The sequence below is a fragment of the Hyphopichia burtonii genome (assembly GCF_001661395.1).
Source record: "Hyphopichia burtonii NRRL Y-1933 unplaced genomic scaffold HYPBUscaffold_8, whole genome shotgun sequence".
Lineage (NCBI taxonomy): Eukaryota > Fungi > Ascomycota > Pichiomycetes > Serinales > Debaryomycetaceae > Hyphopichia > Hyphopichia burtonii.
Window position 1 is genome coordinate 106473 of NW_017963735.1, and position 24177 is coordinate 130649.

The 24177-nt window shown below is 34.4% G+C and overlaps 14 protein-coding genes across 14 annotated transcripts; 9 read left to right on the plus strand and 5 right to left on the minus strand.

The window, feature by feature from the left end:
• Nucleotides 1-16: 16 nt before the first annotated feature.
• HYPBUDRAFT_243866 (uncharacterized protein) lies at nt 17-1167 on the plus strand (the record flags this gene model as incomplete). The annotated part of the gene is made up of 1 exon (XM_020223321.1): nt 17-1167. Exon 1 carries the CDS (start codon nt 229-231, stop codon nt 1165-1167), a length of 939 nt encoding a protein of 312 aa, XP_020074139.1. The 5' UTR covers nt 17-228.
• Nucleotides 1168-1382: 215 nt separating this feature from the next.
• On the plus strand, nt 1383-2571 carry HYPBUDRAFT_153964 (Thioesterase/thiol ester dehydrase-isomerase). The gene has a single exon (XM_020221829.1). It carries the CDS (start codon nt 1425-1427, stop codon nt 2466-2468), a length of 1044 nt encoding a protein of 347 aa, XP_020074140.1. The 5' UTR covers nt 1383-1424; the 3' UTR covers nt 2469-2571.
• Nucleotides 2572-2577: 6 nt separating this feature from the next.
• Nucleotides 2578-3743, plus strand: HYPBUDRAFT_153965 (Thioesterase/thiol ester dehydrase-isomerase). The gene has a single exon (XM_020221830.1). The coding sequence runs from the start codon at nt 2709-2711 to the stop codon at nt 3702-3704; it is 996 nt and encodes a 331-aa protein (XP_020074141.1). The 5' UTR covers nt 2578-2708; the 3' UTR covers nt 3705-3743.
• A 104-nt stretch (nt 3744-3847) lies between these two features.
• On the plus strand, nt 3848-6019 carry VPS33 (tethering complex ATP-binding subunit; the record flags this gene model as incomplete). Its single annotated transcript, XM_020219871.1, has 1 exon — nt 3848-6019. One exon carries the CDS (start codon nt 3848-3850, stop codon nt 6017-6019), a length of 2172 nt encoding a protein of 723 aa, XP_020074142.1.
• A 149-nt stretch (nt 6020-6168) lies between these two features.
• Nucleotides 6169-6354, minus strand: COX9 (cytochrome c oxidase subunit VIIa; the record flags this gene model as incomplete). The annotated part of the gene is made up of 1 exon (XM_020219050.1): nt 6169-6354. One exon carries the CDS (start codon nt 6352-6354, stop codon nt 6169-6171), a length of 186 nt encoding a protein of 61 aa, XP_020074143.1.
• A 293-nt stretch (nt 6355-6647) lies between these two features.
• On the plus strand, nt 6648-6902 carry COX8 (cytochrome c oxidase subunit VIII; the record flags this gene model as incomplete). The annotated part of the gene is made up of 1 exon (XM_020219059.1): nt 6648-6902. One exon carries the CDS (start codon nt 6648-6650, stop codon nt 6900-6902), a length of 255 nt encoding a protein of 84 aa, XP_020074144.1.
• Nucleotides 6903-7020: 118 nt separating this feature from the next.
• HYPBUDRAFT_150468 (uncharacterized protein) lies at nt 7021-8403 on the minus strand (the record flags this gene model as incomplete). Its single annotated transcript, XM_020220274.1, has 1 exon — nt 7021-8403. The coding sequence occupies one exon, from the start codon at nt 8401-8403 to the stop codon at nt 7021-7023; it is 1383 nt and encodes a 460-aa protein (XP_020074145.1).
• A 551-nt stretch (nt 8404-8954) lies between these two features.
• On the minus strand, nt 8955-10207 carry HYPBUDRAFT_229708 (SUMO ligase). The gene is made up of 2 exons (XM_020223132.1): nt 9898-10207; nt 8955-9839 (listed from the first exon to the last, which is right to left on the minus strand). The coding sequence occupies exons 1-2, from the start codon at nt 10007-10009 to the stop codon at nt 8980-8982; spliced, it is 972 nt and encodes a 323-aa protein (XP_020074146.1). The 5' UTR covers nt 10010-10207; the 3' UTR covers nt 8955-8979.
• A 175-nt stretch (nt 10208-10382) lies between these two features.
• IDP1 (isocitrate dehydrogenase (NADP(+))) lies at nt 10383-11787 on the plus strand. The gene has a single exon (XM_020221831.1). It carries the CDS (start codon nt 10406-10408, stop codon nt 11696-11698), a length of 1293 nt encoding a protein of 430 aa, XP_020074147.1. The 5' UTR covers nt 10383-10405; the 3' UTR covers nt 11699-11787.
• Nucleotides 11788-13281: 1494 nt separating this feature from the next.
• OYE32 (Oye32p) lies at nt 13282-15071 on the plus strand. The gene has a single exon (XM_020221832.1). The coding sequence runs from the start codon at nt 13750-13752 to the stop codon at nt 15028-15030; it is 1281 nt and encodes a 426-aa protein (XP_020074148.1). The 5' UTR covers nt 13282-13749; the 3' UTR covers nt 15031-15071.
• A 10-nt stretch (nt 15072-15081) lies between these two features.
• Nucleotides 15082-15775, minus strand: HYPBUDRAFT_229722 (uncharacterized protein). Its single transcript, XM_020223133.1, has one exon. The coding sequence runs from the start codon at nt 15596-15598 to the stop codon at nt 15152-15154; it is 447 nt and encodes a 148-aa protein (XP_020074149.1). The 5' UTR covers nt 15599-15775; the 3' UTR covers nt 15082-15151.
• A 1683-nt stretch (nt 15776-17458) lies between these two features.
• Nucleotides 17459-19768, plus strand: HYPBUDRAFT_150472 (uncharacterized protein; the record flags this gene model as incomplete). The annotated part of the gene is made up of 1 exon (XM_020220275.1): nt 17459-19768. One exon carries the CDS (start codon nt 17459-17461, stop codon nt 19766-19768), a length of 2310 nt encoding a protein of 769 aa, XP_020074150.1.
• Nucleotides 19769-20375: 607 nt separating this feature from the next.
• On the plus strand, nt 20376-22739 carry HYPBUDRAFT_8016 (Golgi transport complex subunit; the record flags this gene model as incomplete). Its single annotated transcript, XM_020223707.1, has 1 exon — nt 20376-22739. The coding sequence occupies one exon, from the start codon at nt 20376-20378 to the stop codon at nt 22737-22739; it is 2364 nt and encodes a 787-aa protein (XP_020074151.1).
• A 19-nt stretch (nt 22740-22758) lies between these two features.
• Nucleotides 22759-24115, minus strand: HYPBUDRAFT_153975 (2-(3-amino-3-carboxypropyl)histidine synthase). Its single transcript, XM_020221833.1, has one exon. The coding sequence runs from the start codon at nt 24081-24083 to the stop codon at nt 22803-22805; it is 1281 nt and encodes a 426-aa protein (XP_020074152.1). The 5' UTR covers nt 24084-24115; the 3' UTR covers nt 22759-22802.
• Nucleotides 24116-24177: the final 62 nt, after the last annotated feature.

The window sequence follows — 24177 nt, forward strand, 5'->3', positions numbered from 1 at the left end:
TGGTATATCAGTATTTAGATGTAGCTCACGTGACGGCCCAACACCTCGGCAGTAACGCGATAAGCAACCGGAAAAAAGACCCGATCCAACAAATTTTGACTGCAGCTGCTGGACCTCGGTCTATTGTTGTGGCAGAGGATTATCCGATGAACAATTAAGCTGTCAAAAAAAGGATATAAAAACGATGAAGTTGGAGCTTCTTTTGCTTCTTATCTTATCGGGATAAGTATGTCAGCGGCAGTAAGTAGTAGACCACGCTCAGCAGTTGAGACTAGGTTTGGGGTTAGCAAGATTGAAGAATTAAGATACAGGGGCAATCAACCATTAGAGAAGCCAGCAAAGACTTCTAGAGGAGTTTATGGAGGGAATTTATGTGCACAAGCTATATTGGTTAGTTTAGAGACGGTTCCTGCTGGGTTCACTCCTCATTCATTGCATTCGTATTTTGTTAAAGCTGGGGATGATGCTACATCTTGTGAGTACGATGTTGAGAAATTGAGTGACGGGAGAAATTTTGCCAGTCGATTGATTAAGGTTAGTCAGGGTGGAGAGTTGAAGTATATTATAATGATAAGTTTGACCAAACGAAATTCGAGTAATGAAAAGACTTTTGAATTTCAGAAAAAAGTGCCTAAAACATTTTATCAGTATAACTTGAAAGATTTATATGAGAATACCAATGATTCAAATAATCGAATTCATCATAAATTACCTCCAAACTATCTTGATCCTAAAATAGACCAGGAAAACTTGTCTAAAAGCGCTGGGGATCGCGATTGTTCTTACTGGATACGATTTGACGATGAACACATGAATAAAGAATCAAATTTAAAATACAGTGGGTTTGGGGTTATTAGTGATTCATTATTCTTGACTTCATTATCAAGAATTTTGAATTTACCTTCCAATATTGCAAAAATCGGTAAAAGCGGTGGTAAAGGAGAGCATTTTTTCAGTGTTAGTTTAGATCATTCCATCTACTTTCATGATGATTCATTTGATCCAACTAAATGGTGTTTTTTCAATTATAAAGCACCCAGATTAAATAATAATCGTGTATTAATCCAAGGTGATTTCTACGATGAACAAGGTAAGCTTTTCGCAAGCATTGTTCAAGAAGGGTTGATTTTCTTTCACGGGGGCTCTGAATTAAAGGCCAAATTATAATATTTATTTAATTTAATACATTTTATAGAATTTATTCATATGTGTTTAATTGACTTGTAGAAAAGCCTCGTTCTTTTGCGTAATATAAGTACTATACGGACACCCAACAATAATAAACAATAGAATTTTCACTATAATAAGGGGTTGAAAGGTTAATTGAGTTATTTAGGTAAAACGGTTCTCCACTCGAAAAAACCCTTTATTTAAACTACTTTGATTCATCCTTGTGCAGATTTGGAATTACAACTCACTGCAATATGGAGTTTAAAGGCTTTACTGAAACAACCGATCAGGATTATGCTAACCATAATGTCAGCCGATTAGAAGAGAAGTTTAATTTGATACCCATTCTGAGCGATGCGCAATTTGATATTTTCGAAGGGAAATACTACTTGGAACCAGTTTGGAAAGGGATAAGAGGTGCCTATGGAGGTGAACCAATTGCTCAAGGATTAGCAGCCATATTGGAGACGGTCACTGACGATTATTACCCCCATTCATACCATTGTTATTTTTTAAAGCCAGCCAGTACCGAATCTCCCATTAGATGGCAGGTTGAAAAATTATCAAACGGTCGAACTTTTTCCACTAGAATAGCTAAAGGATATCAAAAACACAATAATAATCTAATTTTCCTAATAAATGCCTCCTTGACTAAGAATAATGATATCAAACAAAATCAATTAGCTTACGCAAAGTTGCAAAAACAAAAACCTGATAAAATCGATAAAATCCCGGTTCCTTACGAATTTGCTAGTGCTCCAAATGATCTTTTCTATAAATATAAAGATAATCTAGACACCATGAAAGCAATACTCCACACGAATGGTAATATATACCAGATATTACCACCGGATTTTGAAAACCCTCCATCGATGAAAGCAATGAGCCACCCCAGAATCGGAAATCGCTCCTTGGGTGTCTTTGTAAAAGCAGTTGATGACTTGACAAAATCAACAAACATTGCAAAATCAAAGTCAATTGATTTTGCCTACATTCTGGATGCTATGTACTTATCGTTTTTACCAGTAGCAATGGGTATTCCTCTAAACATAAAGACGTTCTCCTTCTTCAGAGTCTCCTTGGATCACTCCGTTTGGGTCCATGACTCCAACTTTGATCCTACCCAGTGGCTCTTTTTCGACTTTGTCTTCTCCCGTCTTCTGAATAACCGAGTTATCATCCACGGCCGGGTTTTCACCCTCGATGAACGCTTGGTTGCTTCCTTCTCCCAAGAAGCCCTCGTATACATCCCAAAACAGGTTGCCAATGATGCAAACGATGGTAAATATAAGCTATAGCTACATATATCTAACATACAACATGTGAATAACCGAGTTTGTAGATTAAGCCGAGTATCTCAGATAAATCGATGGAGTATCATGTGAATCTTTTTCCGCAGCCTAACTTTATGACTGTTTTTTTTTTTTTTCTCTCTTAACGGTGATGGTTTTTCATCTTTTGTGGGGGACAGAAGTATAAAAATATCACTGATTTTCCTTTATTTCAGGTGTCCAGGTTGCAGAGCTTAGCTATTCACAATGATAAACATCGAAGAGAAGCTTGGGGTCACCAAGACCGGCCCACACACGTATGTTTCCAACTCGTACCTCCCCAAACCAGCACCAGCATCCAGAGGAGTTTATGGAGGAGCATTGGCTGCCCAAGCGTTATTGGTGGCTATTAAATCATGTCATTCTGAAGGAATGAGTCCTCACTCCTTACACTCATATTTTGTTAAGCCCACTTCTCCCGACAAGTTGATCCATTGGGAGGTGACCGAAATTAGCAATGGGAAGAATTTCACCAACCGAAATCTTAAGGCATTACAGGACGGAGTGATTACTTACATTGTGAATGTAAGTTTAACCAAGAAGAACAGCTTTAAGGAAGCCACAATTAAGTACGAAGCCGCACTTGCCAAAGCTTCTGTTGGTCAAGACCTTGGTGATAATGCCGAGGAAGACGAGGAAACCGAAGAAGTGATTCAAAAACCTTTTAGATTTCAAACAGACTACCCCGAATGGTTAAAGAAACATCCAGCGGAAGAGTTGGGTATTGATTTCAAGTCGAGTAATCGGGCCATATACCATTCGATCCCACCAGAAATGACCGATTTGCAATTAACGAAAGATGAAACGTCCCGTTCGATCACTGATCGTAGATTGGCTTTTTACGCTAAATGGGGGTTGAACAACATTCATTATACTGACGATGCATACAAATTTGCTGGGTTGGCTTTTCTTTCCGATTCCTATTTTCTTACTAGATTAGGAAGATTATTAAGAATTGAAAATATCAGACATGATCGGGTGGTCCATTATTTTTCGGTCAGTTTAGATCATATCATATACTTCCACGATGATGACTTTGATCCCACTGAATGGATAGGGTTTGCTTTTAAAGCAATTAGATTCAGTAATAACCGTGCTTTATTAGAAGGTGAATTATACAACGATAAAGGTATACACGTTGCTTCCATTGTTCAGGAAGGATTGGTGTACTTTAACGGACTAGAAAGAGAAGCTAAGATTTAGACTCGATGACGTATTTATCTTTTGTAATTTAATATTAAGTAGTAGTAAAACAAGATGTAGAGTAGAATGGGTCTTTTTTTTTTTTTATTAGGGAGCGAAAAATTATCAACGGATTACTACTTCTCTTTTCTTAATCAAACGTCATGTCACCTTCAATTGACGTTATAGAACCGAAACTAAACGAAAATCTATCGCATCTCAATGAAGAAACTTTGAATAACTTGTTGGAGTTGCTTTCCAAGATCAAAACAAGAGAAAACTTATTGATTCTAGATCAATCCTTATCAAATCTAATCAATTATTTAACTCCTTTTTCCAAGTTGAAATCCGAAGGTAGATTCGATAAAATCATATGGTATAAGTCGTTACCTATTCATAAACATCAAAATGAAGAGCTTCGAAATATTATTGAGCAGTTTGATGGATTGATTTTGATAGTTGAGTATAATCAAGCTAATTTAAATATTTTGAAAAAATTTAATGAAATATTGACTAAACAATTCAAACAGATTAAAATCAGCTTGATAATACCAAACTTGGGTAAAAACCATGTATTTGAATTAAATCAAGTATTGAATTTAGAGTTTCAAACGTTCGATAAGATCTTGAGAAATAATTCAAAATGGAGTAATTTAAACTTATCAAGTTCTATCAAGCTATTTAACTGGGTCGTTAACCCTTTCTATTACAAAGATGATAACTTGATTAGCTTGGGAATGAATTTTGGCGGATTGGAATCGTATTTCAATCAACCTTTAGAACAACTAAACCAATTATCTGATGATTTCATCAAAATTATTACTCCTGGAGAGTCAAATAACCTTGATGACTTGATCAAGTTGAAAAATATCTACGGGAAGGGAGATCATTCGAAATTATTAATAAATTTAATTCAAAATGAAAAATTACCCGAATTTTTCAATGCAAATTTAAATAAATTGGAACAAGATTTTTATAATAATAAATTGTCGGGAAATACTGATTTGATAGTTTTAGAAAGAAATTTGGATTACTTACCAATTTTTTTCAATCAATTGAATTACCAGGGGTTAATTGATGACTTATTTGAGATAGAAGATGAGTATAATCAAAGCTTTAAAAATAATGAAGAAAGTTATAAACTAAACGAAGATGAATTATTTAAAAATTTGAAAGATTTAAATTTTGCATCAATAGGAAATAAATTAAATAAATTAGCTAAATATATCCAATTTCAATATCAGCAAAAGGATAATTTGAAAGATTTAAAAGAAATTAAAAAATTGGTCAATAATTTGGGTAGTTTAACTACCAAACAAGACTTAATTAAAAAGCATACTTCAATTCTGGAATCAATTTTAACTTTTATCAAAGCAAATGATAGAATCATGCCTTTTAATCAAAATGAATTTTTTTTACAATTTCAAAATGATTTATTTGATTTAGATTATAAACAACAGATTAATTACCTTATTCGATTTCTCGATGAAAACTATCAATTAGATATAATCTTACTGTCAATAGTATTAATCTCATTGATTAATGATGGTATAAAAGAGAAAGATTTTGATATAATTAAATTTGAATGTATTCAAAATTATACCATTGAAAGCTTATTGATTTTGAATCAATTAATTGATATCGAATTGATTCATATAATCCCGACCGCCAATAATGATTTCCTTGGTGCATTGACTGGATTATCATTGAGTAATAACCAACCATCCCACCACCAATCGTCATCTCAACCTTCGACCCCTCAAAATGAAAACTTGGTTTCCTACGATGGATTAAACCAATTGGGGATTACTGCCGGTCAAAAAATTTATCAAAATAACTACAATCTTATCAATAAGTTTTGGAATTTACACCCGTTAATCGAGGAAGAATACGAAGCTACATCTACTACTATTGACACCGATGATGATACATTAATAAGCGAGTACCCCCATGCCTCATTCACCTTACCTTCCAATACGGTTCCCTTACTTTATCGATTAGTTGAGTCATTATATTTCCGAGACTTTCTCAAATATAAACCCACAAATAACCTATCGAGAAGACCTAATTGGGATAATCTTGGGTTGGATAATATGTTCAAGGGGAAAACAGTTGACATCAACTTATGTGACAAACTGGATGAAATGAAGACCATTAGTAAAAATAAAGAATATATCATCATTATACTAATTGGAGGTATCACCCGAAGTGAAATAACAACTTTCAAGTATTTGCAACAAAAATTCTCTAAAAATGGTTATAACAAAGAAATCATCATACTTACCAGTGGGATTGTGAACAGCAAAAAATTCTTTCATCTCTTCAAATCTACATAGTCTTAAATATATATAAATATATTAAAAATGTATACCTAGGAGAGAAATTGGCTTCAAAGAAGTAAAATAGAAAACATTAAAGTGCTCGTGAATATATTGATACTTGTTAATTTTTTTTTTTGGGAGTGAATGCATTGACTTCATCTAGTTTAAACACTATCTTCAGCTTCCTTTTGAGCTTTTAATTGTTTATAGTAAGCTTCTCTTTTAGCAACAATTGGTTTATGTTCAAATTCCCAATAAGCAAAAGCCAATACAAATCCACATCCGAATCCCAAAGTGATATCGGTGATGATCTTTCTTCTTAAAGTACCAGTGATAGGAGCAATAGCCATGGTTGAGTTTATGTTAGTTTCTTCCAAAGATAAGCAAAAGAAGGGTGTTTCCAATGTTTAAATTGGAAAGAATCAAAAACGAAAAAAATCAGTTCATTGAGAAGACACTAAAAAAAAAAAAAAAAACAGAAAATTTTACTCAACCAATAACATTTCATTGGTTGGAAAAAAATGTAAAAAAAAAATGGTGTCTTCTCACAGGGACAAATTAAAAGATTTTATCAGACAACATTATCATTATCTTCTTTAACTACAAGTCAAACTAAACCGTCGCCATGTTTAAACAAGCCTCCATGTTGTCCAAACCAGCTTCCAGAGTGTTATCTCAAAAAGCATTCATGAGAAACTTTCAAAGCTCTGCTAGATCTATGAACAAGATCTACGGTACTCCAGCAGAAGGTCCATACTCTAATCTTCCATTTAAAGTTCACAACAGAAGATTCATTCCATTTGGTGTTTACTACTGGGGGGTTTTGGGATTCTTCTTTGCCTTCCCATTCTTGACTACCTATTTACACTTGTATAAATCTGGTGCTTTAAATGAATAAGGCATTAAATTTTCAATTCATCATTTCAAAGTTTCAATTCCATAATTATTCTACGTCTCCCTAGCCTAGGTTTGTTTTATTATTATATAGGTCTATGCTTAATGAATATCATTCCAATTTATTCCACGAACCTTACTCGTTTGACCATTTTCGGTTCATCGTATGGATGACTTCTTTTCATACTAGATTGCAAGGTTGTTGTTGTTGTTGTTGTAGATGTAGATGTAGAGGAACTGGAGGTTGCGGTTCCAACTATGCTATGTTCAGGATCATAGGAATCAATGTCATCATCATCTTCATCGTATAAAGAATCACTTTTAACTATTGGGGTGATTTCATTTTGAGGACTACCTAAAAATGAATCCAGAAAATTGATGGGGTTGAAATTAAGCCCTAGACTACTAGCAATACTAGTTGGTTCTTCTGATTCTTCTTTAGGAGTATGAGTACTAACGTTGTTCGTTTCGGGGACTTTCAAAGTTAATGAAGGTCTTCTATTTATTTCAAGTGGTTTCCCCCAACCGGCCAAAATATTTTTAAACGCTAGATCTTGATTTATATCAATCAAAATATCATCAAATATATCTGATTTAGGATTTAAATTAATTTCAATTTGTTCCGGAGATGTACTGGTTGATGATTCATTGACATCTTCTTCTTCAATTGGCGATTCCGGTGATGATTCTCCTTCATGTTCTTTTGCCTTGATGATCTTCGGTATTAATGGTTTGAGAAAAGCCTGTTGCTGGAAACTTTGATCATCAATAATTTTCCTTATTTTTTGTAAATCTATTTGGTATTGAGGGGCCTTCATATCGAATTCTTCTCTTGATGATGTCATTATACCATCACTTATGCTATTAATTTGAAATACTAAATTATTTCTGGTCATTTTATTATTCTTGATGAATTCTTCTTCTTCTTTATTTAATGTAATATTAATTTGATCGATTTCATCATCAATAGCGATAATATATTGTAGTAAGTAATTTCCTTCTCTTAACAACATATCTTGAGTGATTCTAGCTGGTACCATTCCATTAGATGGAATGCCTTGTCCATTTTGATTATTAATAGATGTTGCTTTAATGATGAATTGTTCGATTTTCTTAATAACGGCATTGGGGAATAACTCTAAACCAGAACTAGTTTGGGCTTTGGTCCAAGTTTTGAATAAATTAATTAGATTTTGTCTTGTTGGAGTATCAGTAACAACCAAATATGTTTGAGTAAATATATTATATAATTTATTACCAAAGATTAAATTATATGGATTCCCAATATTTTTACAAATTGAGTCAACAAGATAAATTGCAAATAATTTATACTGTGGTAAGCATTTCTTAATACGTTCTTCGATTAAACTTACTATTTTATCAGCTTCATCAACGTATTTATCGGCCAAAGAGGTTAGCTCCGTTATTAGAGCTCTCGAATTAACTGTAAGGGACGATAATACATGCAGATAGTAATCCGGATTAAATGGTTCTTCGACGTCCATCTCTTATGCTATATGCTATAATTTTTAAAAGTATCTTGGCTTCTGCTTTTGCTTTCAAGTACTATATCGATAAAAAGAACATAAAGGAATTTCTGTATGGAGATGCAGTACTTTGGATTTAAAGAAAAAGGGCGTTCTTTGCTCTTGGAACCCGGGTTACTACGAATAACAAGACAAAATGTTAGATTATTGTCGTTAAAGATTATCTTTAAACAATCTTAATGCTGGTAAAGAAAAGAAAAATTTTTTTTGTAAAGATTTTTTTTTTTTGTCAATACAAGATAAGTGTTGAAATTTACCGTGATGTTGATCTGATAACACTAGTTAATAGTTACCTATTCTGAGATCGTATAGTGTATTACTTGTATTGATGTTCAAAGTACGAAGAGAAGAATGACTATCGTTTTGTATGGCTTGTCAGTTCTCCGACTCAGTTTTTTTTTTTTTTAGCTTCCTTCATTCTGTTCTTTTTTTGTTTTTTCTGTTATTTTTTATTTTCTTTTTCAGTATTCTCATTTGTAACTTAGCATTTGTGGTACACCAACAAAATAGGCTGTCTTTACTGGAGCATTCGAATTAGTTTCGAGGAAGGAACAGGTATCTTCGCCCCCGTGAATCACCAAGCGAGCTAGTACCTGGACGAAGGCGTAAACTCGATCCAGGCGCATTTTTGTTCGCAACATCTGTATCAGCATATAGCGACCGTAGCGAGTTACCCCCATCATTTGTAGGACCGACTTTCATATTTGCTGATATTCTTGTAGCCAATTGGGTGGTGGCTGATCTATTCTTTGCAACTCTGAAGAGTGAAGTTTTTTTAACCGGCGGTTCATCATTAGAATGTCTGCTTGAAGAAGAGCTGCGCAACCCTTGGACGTTGGTGGACTCACCACGGAAGGAATGAGAAGCATCGTTACCAGAAGAGGCTGCAGAAAGGGACACTGGGGTGATACTTGGTTTTGGAATAGTATTCCGATGAAATTTCTCAATGAACGAATCCATTTTATGTGAAGGGTGTGTTCCTGGATCTATATCATTTCCTTCGAAACCCATTGATCCAGCATGGTCAAAGTCCAATTCAGCGGTAGGAGGGGCGTTTTGCACTAGCTGGCTCTTCAAAATTGCAACCTCCTCCGATAAACTGAATACTTTCTTCTTATAGTGATCCAACTGGGTCAATTCGTTTTTAGCAGCGTACAAGAGCTCTTTCTGCTTCATCAACTTATCGTTCAACTTTTGGTTTGCTCTCCTATAGTACTCCATACCCCCTGCCATCGTGGTATACTGGAACCTAGCAGCATTATACACTGAATCCAACTTTTCTGGAATCGGATTGAAAAAATCCTTCAATTCCCCGGGCAAACTGGCATCCAACTTCACAATAGAGACGCTGCTAGCCCTACACACGGGACAGGTATACCTAAAAGAGCTGTCCGCTTCTCTTGGTTAGTAATACTTTGCCAATCAACACTTTCCCCCTAGGTATCTAGTTACCATGTAAATGGTCGCTGCACGCGATGTGGGCACACGAAGTAAGGTGGAGCTCCTTCTCCAGACACTGCACAAAGCAGACACCGCAGCAGATATACGTTGGGTTGAACTCCATCTTGCTGAAACTGCTGCCGCTGGCCTTTGATGAAGTGGTTGTTAAAAAAGACAAAGTATTGATCTTTTTTTGCAGTTAGCCGCCCGCCAAAAATACTACACCCGTGCACCCACAATTTATTGGCCCTCGCGCACTACCCTGGGGCAACGCCGGAACAAAACACCGGTTTCGGTGAAAAGAGTCCGAAATTTTGACTCACCAATAAATAAAACTCGATAAAGAGACCCCGGCAAAAAAAGAACAAAGTACTAATAAACCAAAAAAAAAAAAATTTTTCAATAATTGACTAGCGGTTCTTTGTATTCCATGAAATCGGATTTTGAATTGTCAAATTGAAAAATATATAAGTAGGTTTGGATTCACTTGTTTTATTGAATTAATTAAGTATAGCCAAAAATGTTGAGATCAGCTATTAACCGTCAATTTACATCGGTTCGTTCATTTTCTAGTTCTATTAAATCTTTAGATAAGATTAAGGTTACCAATCCAATTGTTGAATTGGATGGTGATGAAATGACTAGAATTTTATGGACCAAGATTAAAGATCAATTAATTCATCCATATTTAGACGTTGATTTAAAATATCATGATTTAGGGATTGAATACAGAGACCAAACTAACGATCAAATTACTATTGATGCAGCTGAAGCCATTAAGAAGTATGGGGTTGGTGTTAAATGTGCCACTATTACACCCGATGAAGCTAGAGTCAAAGAATTCAATTTGAAAAAAATGTGGGTTTCACCAAATGGTACTATCAGAAATATTTTAGGGGGTACTGTTTTCAGAGAAGCTATTATTATTCCAAGAATTCCAAGATTGGTACCAAGCTGGAAAGAACCAATTGTCATTGGTAGACATGCTCATGGAGATCAATATAAAGCCACCGATTTGGTTATTTCGGAACCAGGTACTTTAGAATTGAAATTTACTCCATCTAATGGAGGAGAAGCAGAAACTAGAACTGTTTATGATTTCAAAGGACCGGGTGTTGGATTGGCCATGTATAACACTGAACAATCGATTAGAGATTTTGCTCATTCTTGTTTTAAAATGGCAATTCAAAAAAATTTACCGTTATTCATGTCAACTAAAAATACTATTTTGAAAAAATATGATGGTAGATTCAAAGATATTTTCCAAGAAATTTATGAATCTGACTATGCTCAACTTTTCAAAGATCATAATTTATTCTATGAACACAGATTGATTGATGATATGGTTGCTCAAATGATTAAATCAAAAGGTGGATTTGTCATGGCTTTGAAAAATTATGATGGTGATGTTCAATCGGATATTGTTGCTCAAGGTTTTGGTTCCTTGGGTTTGATGACTTCTGCTTTAATGACTCCTGATGGTAAATCATATCTTGCTGAAGCTGCCCATGGTACTATTCAAAAACATTTCAAAAATCATGTTAATGGTCAAGAAACTTCTTCTAACTCCATTGCTTCTATCTTTGCTTGGACCCGTGGTTTAATTCAAAGAGGTAATCTTGACAACACTCCTGAAGTTGTTAACTTTGCTGAAACTTTAGAAAAAGCCACTCTTGATACCGTTCAAGTCGATGGTATCATGACTAAAGATTTGGCTTTAGCTTGTGGTAACACCGATAGATCTTCTTATGTCACTACTTTTGAATTTATGGATGCAGTTTCTGATAAATTGAGAAACCAAATTAAAGTTTAAGTTGACCTTATTCTTTCCAAATTCTAATTGTCTTTACAATCATTGAAAATAGCAATTATGAAATGCTCTCATGATTAATGATATACTCTATATATATTATATACTACATTTTTATTTGATCTTTGATCTTTGTAAACCTCATTATACAACATCATACTTTGCCGTCACCAGTCAACAATCGATAAACCAAGATACATTTATGAAAATCCTCGAGGATCAACGTTTTTGCAACAACTAAGTCATAAAACGGCAATACTAGAATCCGAGCTCAATTATTCAATTTCAGTAAGCACACTTCTAACAAAAGTTCTTCCAAAAACTTCAACCTATCTAATAATATAGTTTAATAAGACTTAGTAACTTTTTAAAAAAATTTAATCATTTTAAGACAGAGCTCTCGAATGGTTTTAAGATAGTGTTTTACCTCCTTCCCAAAAGAGAAAGTTGGCTAATCTACTTATATAAGGGAATCTTTTATTAGCAAAATATTCGAGTGCTTTGTCACTTTCGTCTTCACGGTACTTTACTGTGGCATGAGACACATTTGATCTACTCTTGAAACACAATTAGGGCGTCCTAGTAAGTTCACTTTGTAATCTGTGCCTCTGTCAAAAGCTTAGTCCGGCTCCTGTTTTCCACAATCCGTTCCCCAGCTAAAGCAAAAATCTCTTCCACTAGCTTCTCCCCAGGACGACAAATTGTAATAGTACCCCTGCACCAAGATTGGAGTGCTTTTGCAGAGTATTGATGTTATTAATCTTGAATATTTAGTGTCGAGCAATCCATTTTTACAATTTCGAATATACCGCAAATTTAATGCTTACAGCCGACCTTTGTTTTCTTTCCGAAGCATCTCTCAAGCTATCTCTTCTTTAGCTCTCTACTTGAATGGGGTTCAAGTTTTGCTGCAAAAAACACTCAAGCATTCTCTTACATATATAGTTCCAGATACATTATTCCTTTTTAGGAGTGGTTAATCATGCATATAAAGAGAAGATATCTCTGCTTGACGAGAAAAACTATCCGAAAAGCTAAAAACTATTCGAGAGCTCTGTCTTAAAATAACTGAAATTTTTGAACAAATAATGAAGTCTTATTAAATTATATCATTAGATAGGTTGAAGTTTTGGGAAGAACCTTTGTTAGAAGTGTGTTTACTGAAAATGAATATTTGTGCTGCTATCTCTGTTTTGTGGCTTATTTTAAAACAAAAGATTGCCCGTTCGATTCTGCTGTATGTATTACTAAATAAGATACTTCAGAAAAGATAGATTCAGTAGGATAAACCACAAGCATTATATAGATGGATCAAGCTATCAATTATCAGTTGAAAGAAATATAATACAAGCCAAATGTTTTTTGATATCGGATGTATAATGCCAAATTTGCAACAATTAACTAAATTTCACAAAAAAGTATCAAAATTCAAATAAAACTTTAAAGTATATAAATCATAACATTTTAGGTACTACAGATTTAACTTTATGTTTCTTAACAATAATGAATATTTATCATTGCAGAGAAACAGAAGTATACTAAGTTTTTGGGTGTATTGGGTTCGAACCTGATCCCTGCTTTTTGGCCCAGTACACCCGTGCACACCAGGTTGCCAGTCCCAGTCTTATCAGTTAGACGTAGTATTTGCAACATTAAAGGGTTCTTATCTTGATCAAGTTATCCACAGGGAGCTGAGGGGGATCAAAGGAAGACTACCGGGAAGATCACGAGAGGTGAACCGGAAAATTGCAGGAAAATCTACCGGAAACAGTAATTAGTCGACATCGGACTAATCGTCAAACGAAGTAGTCTCGATAGTGGGTGACATGAAGCACTAGCGTATTGTTTATTGTAGGTAGCGACTCCGACCACGAGAATCACGACATCGAAGAGCATTTCAAGAGGGTCGCAACCCCAATACGGCAATTGAGATTGAAAGACCTTTCACAAACAAGCCACTGCAGAATGGGCAGATTGCTTACTAATTGCGTAGCGAATAGATATAAATACCAGATATTCGGGGATATTTAGATATACTACATCCTACATTGAAAATGTCCTCAACATACGAGACCCCTAATGCCCAAGTACCATATTATCTTCCATTACAACCGGAAGTCTTAGGGAAAGCCATTGAACCACAACCCGATAATAAGCCAATACCAAAATTGTTTCAACCACTTAGTATTAAGAATGTTACCTTTCCAAATAGAATAGGAGTTAGTCCAATGTGTCAGTACCTGGCCGGAAGTGTTTCCAAAGACGGGAAAGCAGAAAATACTTTTTTAGCAACACCATATCATTTTGTCCATTATGGTGGATTCACTACTAGAGGAGCCGGGTTAACTATTGTGGAAGCAGCAGCGGTTAGTGCTGAAGGAGCGTTATCACAAAAAGATTTAGGAATATTTAATGATGAACAGGCAAAGAAATTAAAGGAAATTGTTGATTATGCCCATGGTAATCAAGCCAAGATTGGGATTCAAATTGGCCATGGGGGTAGAAAAGCCAATGGACAACCAATATTTATTCATTTAGAACAAACAATTGATAAATCAATTGGAGGATGGGGAGATAAGATTGTAGCACCATCAGCAATTGAATTTAGACCCAAGGGGAATTATCCCGTACCAAATGAATTAAGTAAAGAAGAAATTAAAAGAATTATTAAAGATTTTGGATTAGCAGCTAAAAGAGCAATTGAAATTAGTGGATTTGATTTTATTGAAATTCATGGAGCACATGGATATTTAATCACCGAATTTTATTCAGCAATATCCAATAAAAGAAAAGATGAATACGGAGGATCATTTGAAAATAGAATAAGGTTTTTAATTGAAATAATAAAAGAAGTTAAATTTCAAATTGGAGATAAAATTCCAATTTTTTTAAGAATTTCAGCAGTTGATAATGATGATACCACCAATGATGCTTGGACAATTGAAGACAGTATTAAATTAGCTCATATTGTGGCACAAGAGGGTATTGATTTATTAGACATTTCTAGTGGTGGTAATAGTCATAACCAATCTAGAAGAGGTACTAAATCATTTGTTCACCATGAATATGCTAAAGCGATTAAGAAATCCGTTGGTGATAAATTAATAATTGCTTGTGTTGGGGCAATTAATGATGCTAATAAGGCAAATCAAGCTATTGAAGACGGTGATTTTGATATTGCTTTAATTGGTAAAGGTTTTTTACAGAATCCAGGTTTAGCCTGGACTTGGGCTGATCAATTAGGAGTTAGAGTTCATCAATCATTACAATATGATTGGGGATTCCATCCAAAAATCTCTCAAATTGTTGAACTCATTGAAAGAAGTAAACAATAACTTCATTATATACTTTACAATTAATTAAATAATAAAACGAGTAAATATGCAAAACAATATACATTTAGACTTTATTGATGGCATTGGTACGATCAACTATAATAATGAAATTTTGAAGGTTCTAGGTCCATGGGAAAAGACCCCTGGTACCTTCTGGTACCAACCTCGCACGACGAAATCGCCTTCCCATGCTGGCAATCTTAGATGCTTCAACGCAGTTACGTAACTGGGAGTTAAAAAGAAAAGAACAGGGTTTTGAATTCCCCAGGCTCTCAACATTTGCTGCTCCAAGATTACCCAATTGATCAGGATGGGGGCTACCCAATTGATCAGAATGGAGAGAATGAAGCCTACCCAATTGATCAGAATGGAGAGAATGAAGCCTACCCAATTGGTCAGACTGGAGACGGCTCATTTGGATGGAGAAATCCCATTGGAATACTGGTATGGAGGGGTGATCCAGGGTATTGTCGAGGCATACCTGATCTGAGGTATTGATATGACAACTATCGAGGACAAACAATCCTAAATAATATTCACCAAAAGATAAAGACTTGAGATAAGACATTAATGCAGCAACAAGTATCAAATGGTAAATAATTACACCTCGAAGTATTGACCCTTACAGAATATTATCTAGCTGAATCAATTGAGACAATTTATTTTGGTGCCGTCAAATCACCAGTTGTCCTACCCGAGAAAGAGAATATATATGCTATATGCGCAACTGCATTTAAGTAAATGCCTCTAAGCCTGAAGGGTTATCAACTAGTTGAAATTCTCAAGGGGGGTGCTTTCTCGAATGCAGTGCTTTTTGATGCATCCGGGATTAACTAATCTCTGGAGTTTCCGTCGGGGTGTCAGCAATACTGTCGAGAGAGCATTTCACCCTTCCAGCAACATCAACGTGGAAAGAACAACGTCAGTTATAGGCTTTTCGTTTCGAGAAATGCTTCCAGAAAGCTATCAATGCAGGTAAGTCTCTATTCCTTTTTATTTTTCCCTTTTCTTGTTCCCTTTTTACCCAGTTTCTCTTTCTTTTTCTTTTTCGTTGTTTCGCTGTTTGTTGGTTTCCTTTGTAGAAGTACCCCTTCCTACATACTGGTAAGGATTGCCTACCAGTTAATGTAGCGATTGAAAGGTTTGCCCGCAAACGTTGCTTCATTGAACATGTTCCGGTGGTAGCAATATCGCACCTAGATCTAAGCAATCACCAAAGTACAAATTGCAATCTTTGTAAATCAAGGGAACAGCAGAATAACCAACAGAACAAGTTCAAGTTTCTAGATTAATGGTTCAATGCAGGTGATGTTCATTTATCAAAGGCTATTTCATTTCGATTTCCCTCTTTTCCACCGTCTATTGTTTCAATAGCTTACTTAGCCCCGTGAAATTACCATCCCAAAAAGAATGCAGCTTCTATATACTGATAATCCGAGTATCCCACTAGATTTTCTGATTTGTTTCTTTTGTCCTTGTCTTGCGTTTCACCAATCTAAAGATCCAATACCTCAAATAGTATTGCTCCATCCCCATCTACTTTTCATTCTGGTTTACTCCTTTGTTTTCTTTGTAGCGGTAGGGTGACTAATGTACTGTATGTATTACAACACTTTTTAGTGCTTTTAATGCATATTTCAATTGTTACTCTCTTATTATTATTACTGTATTATAATTCATGATCCCGTTGTAGTTGTTCTTTTCTTTCTTTTTGTTCCGTTGTTGTTTCTTTATCGAAATATCTTCTTCTACATATATATACATATTTATATTTGCCAATATCCTGAAATTAATTCGGTTTGAAATCACCGCTTTATTTTATTTTACTTTACATTTTTTTTTTTTTTTTTCATTTTCTTTGAATCACCAGATAAAACCTCTTTTATTTTACTGTTTGGTTGTTCTTGGTAAAACAAGTATTGAATGACACCGCAACGCAAATTGGAGTTGTTTTAATTGTTTATTGAAGTCTATTTTCCAATCAAAAATTTATCGTTTTGTATCATTAATTTTCGATTGGATTTTTGATTTGATTTAGTTTGTTTGTTTTGTTAACAAGGTGCTTACTTTGATTCGTTTATCTTGAAGATTGTCTTGTTAACCACTCGAGGTTTGGAGAATAAACTTTTTTTCATTTCCATAGTTATCCTTGATCCACTATTCTACGTTTGTTGGTGTTTGGTAATTTTGTAATCTTTTCCTTCTCTCTGTTAACTGATTTGATTCAAATATCGATTTCGTCATTGCCTTTTCCTTAATATACTTACTCAATACCTCCTTGATCTTGTTTTTGGGTGTCTCTATTACATTCCTTACCGTGTTTTGATGCCAACAAAAGTATTGATTTAAAAGAAGCTGCCTTTTTCTTCTTGTTCTTCTTTCCTTTTTTTTGCCTTTTGCTCCCTGAAAAATTTCAGCTTATCCAAAAATGATCCCCCAAGTATCTTATCCTTATCAACAGAAGCAGGCTCTGACTCTGAATCCAAATCAAAAGTCTCTGGATTCAAGTCTTACTCCTCGTTTATCGAGATTTTCAATCAATGCTTCCAGTCCTTCCATGAGTAGTTCTGGTTACTTGAATGTATCCCCCCCTTCTAACCAAACTTTGAATACTTCTCCCTCTTATCCTATTCATCATCGTCATCATGTTTCGCTTCCTCCAATGAATGCATCCACCGGTGCTTATTTACCACCAGCAATGTCTGACTCGTTATCCCAACCTTATCTTTATCCTCCTCATACTAATCGTGTTGTTGCTGCTCCAAATCACTATACGTTCCCAGCTGATTCCTCGTCTTCTACTTCCCAAACTTCTCCCTTGGTTGACCAATATTATTACAAGTTTCCTCAAAATTCCTCCTCGCCAAATGCCACCGCTGGTCCCTTTGGTAGTATTTACTTTTCAACCCCAGTTGTTAATCAACAATCCTTTCAATATACCCCAAATCATCTGCCTAATCAATCTTTCCAGTCACCTCCTTCTGATATTCAATTACAACATCAAGGATCTCCTCCTCATCGTAATCATGGTGTTTCAAAACCAAAGGAACATAAACGCAAGAAATCAAGATCATCTCCTAATTCAAAAGGTATTCCTTTGATTAACAAATTTCTGGCAAACCCAATTTCAAATGTTAATATATCTAATCATCAAAAATCCTCTTCATTACCTAGCTACAATACCGTATCTTCTCCCAATGACAGCAAACCTTATTCTTATGCGTTTGCTATTCCTCAAGATTCGGGTCCTAAAATGTCAGTCATGGGTAGTGTTGGTAGTAATAAAGATCATCACGCTGCTAAGATTAATTTCCCCATTTGTCAATTGCCGGTTAATGAGGAAGGTAAATCCCTTCAGATTCCCTTTGATAAATCAAATGACTTGAAGAATGTGATTTATCCCCAAATTGAAATTAAAAAATATTCAACCTCTGCAATTGATCCTTTGAGAAATTATCTTGTGGTTTTTGAATATTCGATTAATAATCATTGGATTATTTGGGATTATGAAACTGGATTTGTTCATTTAACTGGAATTTGGAAAGCTTCTTTGAATGATTCAAAATCAATGGAAGAATCTTCTTTACCAAAATCAAATTCCAAAGCTGATATCGTAAAATTATTAGAATCTACCCCAAAACAATACCATCCTTATATTAAACGTATAAGAGGTGGGTTTTTGAAAATTCAAGGTACCTGGTTACCATTTAATTTATGTAAAGTTTTGGCTAGAAGATTTTGCTATCATATAAGATATGAATTAATTCCAATCTTTGGTACAGATTTCCCCGATTACTGCTTGAAACCAAATGATGATGGGTTTGGTGAATTGAAATTAGATGAAGTTCCCGATGAAGATTCTTTATTATCAAATGGTGAAATTAGAATTGATCCAACTAAAAAATCTCCTAAAAAGAAGAGACATTCAAACCCAATCATTAATTCTAATCTTTCAAATTTTGATTCGTCTCATAACAATTTTGATAATAAGAATTATGCTTCTTTGGCTACTCCTTCAACTCCGGTTACTAATAAAGTTATTAAAAAGGATCCAAAAAGGAAACATAGAAGTAATTCATTAACCTCTAATAATCTTCCAAAACAAATGTTACCCTTGCCAACCCCTCCTGCTAAATTAATGGACTCTCCTAAATTATTGGTGAAGACTGATTTGGAAAAAGCATATTTGAAAAGCCCAGCTTCTGGGACTTTCACTGTTGGTAAACCAAATGAACACCGTCAACTTCTACCTTCGTGTAATACCTTACCTACTCCGGGCTCCACTTCTTCCCATACTCACTCTAAGAGTGAAGATAATTCCTATACTGATATGATTGATATTGTTAATGCTTCAAAGTGCCTTCAATCTCTCAGCCAATCCAGAAGCCATCATCCAGTATCATTATCTACCCTGAGTTCAACTTCCAATGACTTGAATTCTATCGGTGCCAATAGCAATAACCAAGGATCCTTACAAACTTCTCCAATTAACTATGATTCCTTATCTGGTAATAAGAATTATACTATAAGCTCTCCAAAATCTAACGTGTCTCCTGAATCTGGTATCTCGTCGATTTTGGTGGCTGCTGGAGTAAGTGAAGAAAGAACTTCTGATCTGCAATCCTCAATCCGCCTTCCTCCAATAGAAATTGGGCACCGTGGGGCAAATGGCAAAACCTCTCCCCACTATCATCATTTGAGACAGAACAGCATAAAGATTAACGACTTACTTTCTTGAATTGTGATACTTGCTTATGCTATTCTATAATTAACGATTTATGACATACTTTTTTATTCTTCTTTTTTCTCTTTAACATCCTTTTTTGTGTGAATTTGCTTTTCCACTGTATTTAGTCTTACCATTGTATCGAACAGATCTCTTGGGAAACTTATGTCAACTATTTGCAGCTGTTTTTAATTCTTTTTGGGTTTATTCTTTTTTTTTTTTCTCTTTTTCTATAGACAACCTTTTACTCTTATTTATAGTTTGATTTATATTCTCTGTGAGTTCATTTTTATAAAGTTCCCTCTGGTGTCAATAGTCTTTCTCAACCATCTACTCTGGTGTTATTTCAAATATACGGGATTAAACATAGCTATGTTGTAGTATGAAAAGCCTAAGTGCAGGATGTTGGAAATTATCGCTCTTTACGTGTTTTCACACCGAAATGGTTTTTGGAAAAAAACCGAGTTTTGTTCAATTTTGTTGAAATATATCGATTGGAGTTCAGTTACCAACAAAAACAAAGCTTTATTAAGCTCCACGGGAGGAATAACAGCCTGGATTTTTCTTTTTTGTTTGTATTTGTCTGTGTGTTGCGTGCCATTGAAGTTTATCAAGAAATATGGATTTTATAGATTTCGAAACGTACCATGAGAATGACCTGTTACCCCAACCACAACCAGCTTTATCATTGCCAATCTCTTCCAATATAGAGAGTTTGGGTAAAAGGTTTTCTAGCTTCAATAACTTGACGAGAAATCTACTCAAAAGAGAAGAAGAAGGGGATCAAGAATCAAATCCAAATAATCAAAATTCGGAAGAGTCTAAGCTAGCTCAGAAGTATGCTGATTTGTCATTAAACTTACTCAAGGGAAGTCAGGGTTTAGTAAGCGACGAAAAGAGTGATGGTGATACATTGCAAGAACTGGATATATCATCAACGAAGACATTATCCAGTAGATTATCTAGAGTTCTAAACACTCCACTTTCAGATTCTATGATTAGAGAGATATTCACGACTTTGGAACCCAAAATCAATGATATAGATAACCTTGTTGAACCAGGTGTCATAGGTTCAGTTTTGAGAAAGCAATTCAGGGGAAGTATAGAGAGTGATTTAATTAAAAGTCAAAGTCTAGTTTTGAAAGAGTACCAACCAGTTATCAAGCAATTAAAGGTCTTAGAAGATAGGCTTAATGACTTAAATAGTATATCTACTGAAGCTACATCAAGGATTGAGTCTGATTTTGAAGCAACCACTGGGTTCAACAAAGAAGTCAAACAATTGAATAAAGACAAATTAGTGATCGATTTAAAGAAAAATTTGTTAATAAGTTTTAAAAATAAATTTACTTTGAACGAATACGAAGAATATGTTCTCAATGATGGTGAAATAAATGAAGAGTTTTTCGTAGTACTTGCCAAAGCCGAAAGTATTAGTGATAAATGCTCAATATTGTTATCAATAGACAATTCTCAACTAGGCTTGAAAATTATGAATAAAATAAACCAGTTAGTGAATAAATCCATTAATAGAATTATAAACATTACAAATAAGACATTGTCCAATTTATATTCACTCAATACAAAATCGAAATTAGAAACTTTGCAAAAATGTTTGAGATATTTGAAAAATAAGTTGAATTATTTTAATTCTATAATTAACACATTTACAGAATCAAGGTCTAAAGTAATTGTGGATGAGTTTTTCTCTCAAGTAAACGGGAATTTAGATAAGATCAACTCATACGATAGAAGAGATTCAAGCTCTAGAGCCTCCATTTCAAGTGATTCTTCAGGTAGACCGATATATTTATCAGCTCATGACCCTATTAGGTTCATAGGTGATTTGCTTGCATACGTACATTCTGTGATTGTCAATGAAAGAGAATTGATATCAAATATATTCATTCTAGAGTATTCGGATGAATCAGAAAGAGAAGAATTTCAAAAAGTTAGTAATGATGTTGCTTCTAAAACTCTAAAAGCATTATCAAGACCTTTGAAGTCAAGAATTGATCAAATAATATCGTCTGAAACCAAATTAGCAACTCTTTTTCAAATTTTTAACTTGTTAGACCTCTACCAGCTTATGTTTACCAAGCAATTGAAAGATTCTGATAGTAACTTAGTCCGCACTATCAGCGATTTGATCAAATTATCACAAGAAAAGATAATGAATATATTGAAGAATAGATTAGCAACAATTAGGTCTTCGAATCTGGCTCAATTAGATTTGAATATAGATTTACAACCCCCTGAATGGATAATCGAATTCTATTTTGATTTATTGCCAGTTATAGACCAAATTACAACACCCACAATCTTGAATTTATCAAAGGAGGATAATGACAAATTTTTGAAACTCATAGTTGATGAGCCCATATCTATTTTCAACGAACATGTTCAGAACAATGTCGCCAAGTCGTTCAATAAGAGGGACCAACTTATATTGAAACAAAACTTTCTTGATGTTGTATTATTTAAAATAATGCCGTTATCCTTATTGAGTGATAAGACCTTGGAAATAAATGACGCCATAAGTTCCCTCACTCAGGAATTAACTAATTACCAATTGATAACCTTATTGGACGAGGCAAAACTTACTGATTACTACAATGTAATTAATATGATTTGTCCTTTTGAAGATGAATTTTTTGATTTAGCCATATATGAACCGATTACTGAAAATAAACTATTCAACAAAGAATATTTAAGGGAAGTTAATATCACAATCCAAGAGTTTTTACCAACTGCTTTACTTGATATACAAAAGTCCTTACTCAAGGTTAATAGTCCCTTGACAGTAAATGATATAACCACAAACAGTTCAATAGAATTTACCAAGTTTTACTTAAAATTTGATCTTATTTGCAAGGAATATTTGAAAGAGCAATTATTCACTTGGAGCGATATTGAAGTCGCCACGTTATTGGGTGTTGAGAATACTTACCTTGACTTGAAGAAACTGATTCTACTTGAATAAAGACTACATTCTCACCAAAACCCCTATTTGCATATGTACATTATATAAATAGAATAAATAATATTAAATGACTTTCGAATGATCAGGTATTTTACCCCTTCCGTAACCTTCTTTTGCGTAGTAGTCCATAGGGTAGTAGTTTTCATTCCATTTCGTATCATTATCTAACATAACCATGGCCTCATATGGTGTGAGAAGTGGTTTATTAAAAGCATAACCCCAATCAATAGATAATCGAGGACAAGCTACTTGAACAAATGCATCTATATCATCAAACATGGAAAGTTTTTGAGGGAAGATTTCACTCAAAATGATCTTTACAACTTTTTTGCCATGAGCCGAAAACTTCTTTTCTAAATTATCTAAAGTAATCGGATTACCTTGTCTACCTAAAGCACCTAATATAAGGCCGATTTTTTCAGATTTAGATGCGATTCTCACAGCATCTTCTCGAACTTCAAGAAGTTGCTTTTGGTCGTAATATTCTCTTGTGAATTTTCTGGAGTATGGATCATACCTAAAAGCTGGAATCTCTGGATTATGAATCATAGCACTTTCAAGATGAAAACGGCCATCTCCTATATAAATCATAGCATTAATCTGTTCCTTATCAAGCCTTGCAGAAGTACAGCCCAATACTTCACCCTTAGATAAAGGCATTGTTTGTGGAGGTATTATGTACATAACTTTTTCGTCATCGTCTTGCAATTTAGCTCTTATACTGTGAATTGTAGGATTGAATTGAATGGTACCAAAACATGCTAATTGGGAACCTTTATCAAAATTTAATTTGATGGTGTTTATTAGATGAGTTTCATCAATATTGATAGTAACGAAAACGTACAAGACTTTGATAGCTGTGATATCTATTGGAACCAAACAGGAGTGTGCATAATGAACGATAAAGTCACAATCAAGAGCTCTAGCTGTGTAGTCATCTATGCAACAAGCACCATAGGAAACATCACCCATAACAACAGTTTCAACTGAACAAAACTGCTCTAGTATATCGGAAATAATTAAAGAGTATATGAGTAAACCTTCCGGCATTTGTAATGCAACTCTTTTGGCATTATTCTTCTTGATATTCCATACCGTTTTGTGTATTTCAAAGTTATAATTTGATGGTAATAACTTTATAGCTTCATTCAAATCACTATCATTCAAGATCTCATCTGGGATTTGGTTCATTACTCTACCAACATGTCTTGATTTGTTCCCTACTCTAACTAAAGATGCTTTATCTCCAGTTGCAGCATCGGTTCTCTTACCGATGAATTTTCTTCTCACAACCTTCTTCTTACCTTGTTCTTCAGGCAAAGAAGCTTCTACCTTTTCTCCCATTCTGTTAATATATATATATATATATATTATCTGTCTATTGATAACTTGAAGATGTTGATTAAAAAATTTGACTTTTTACTCTTCTCATTAAAAA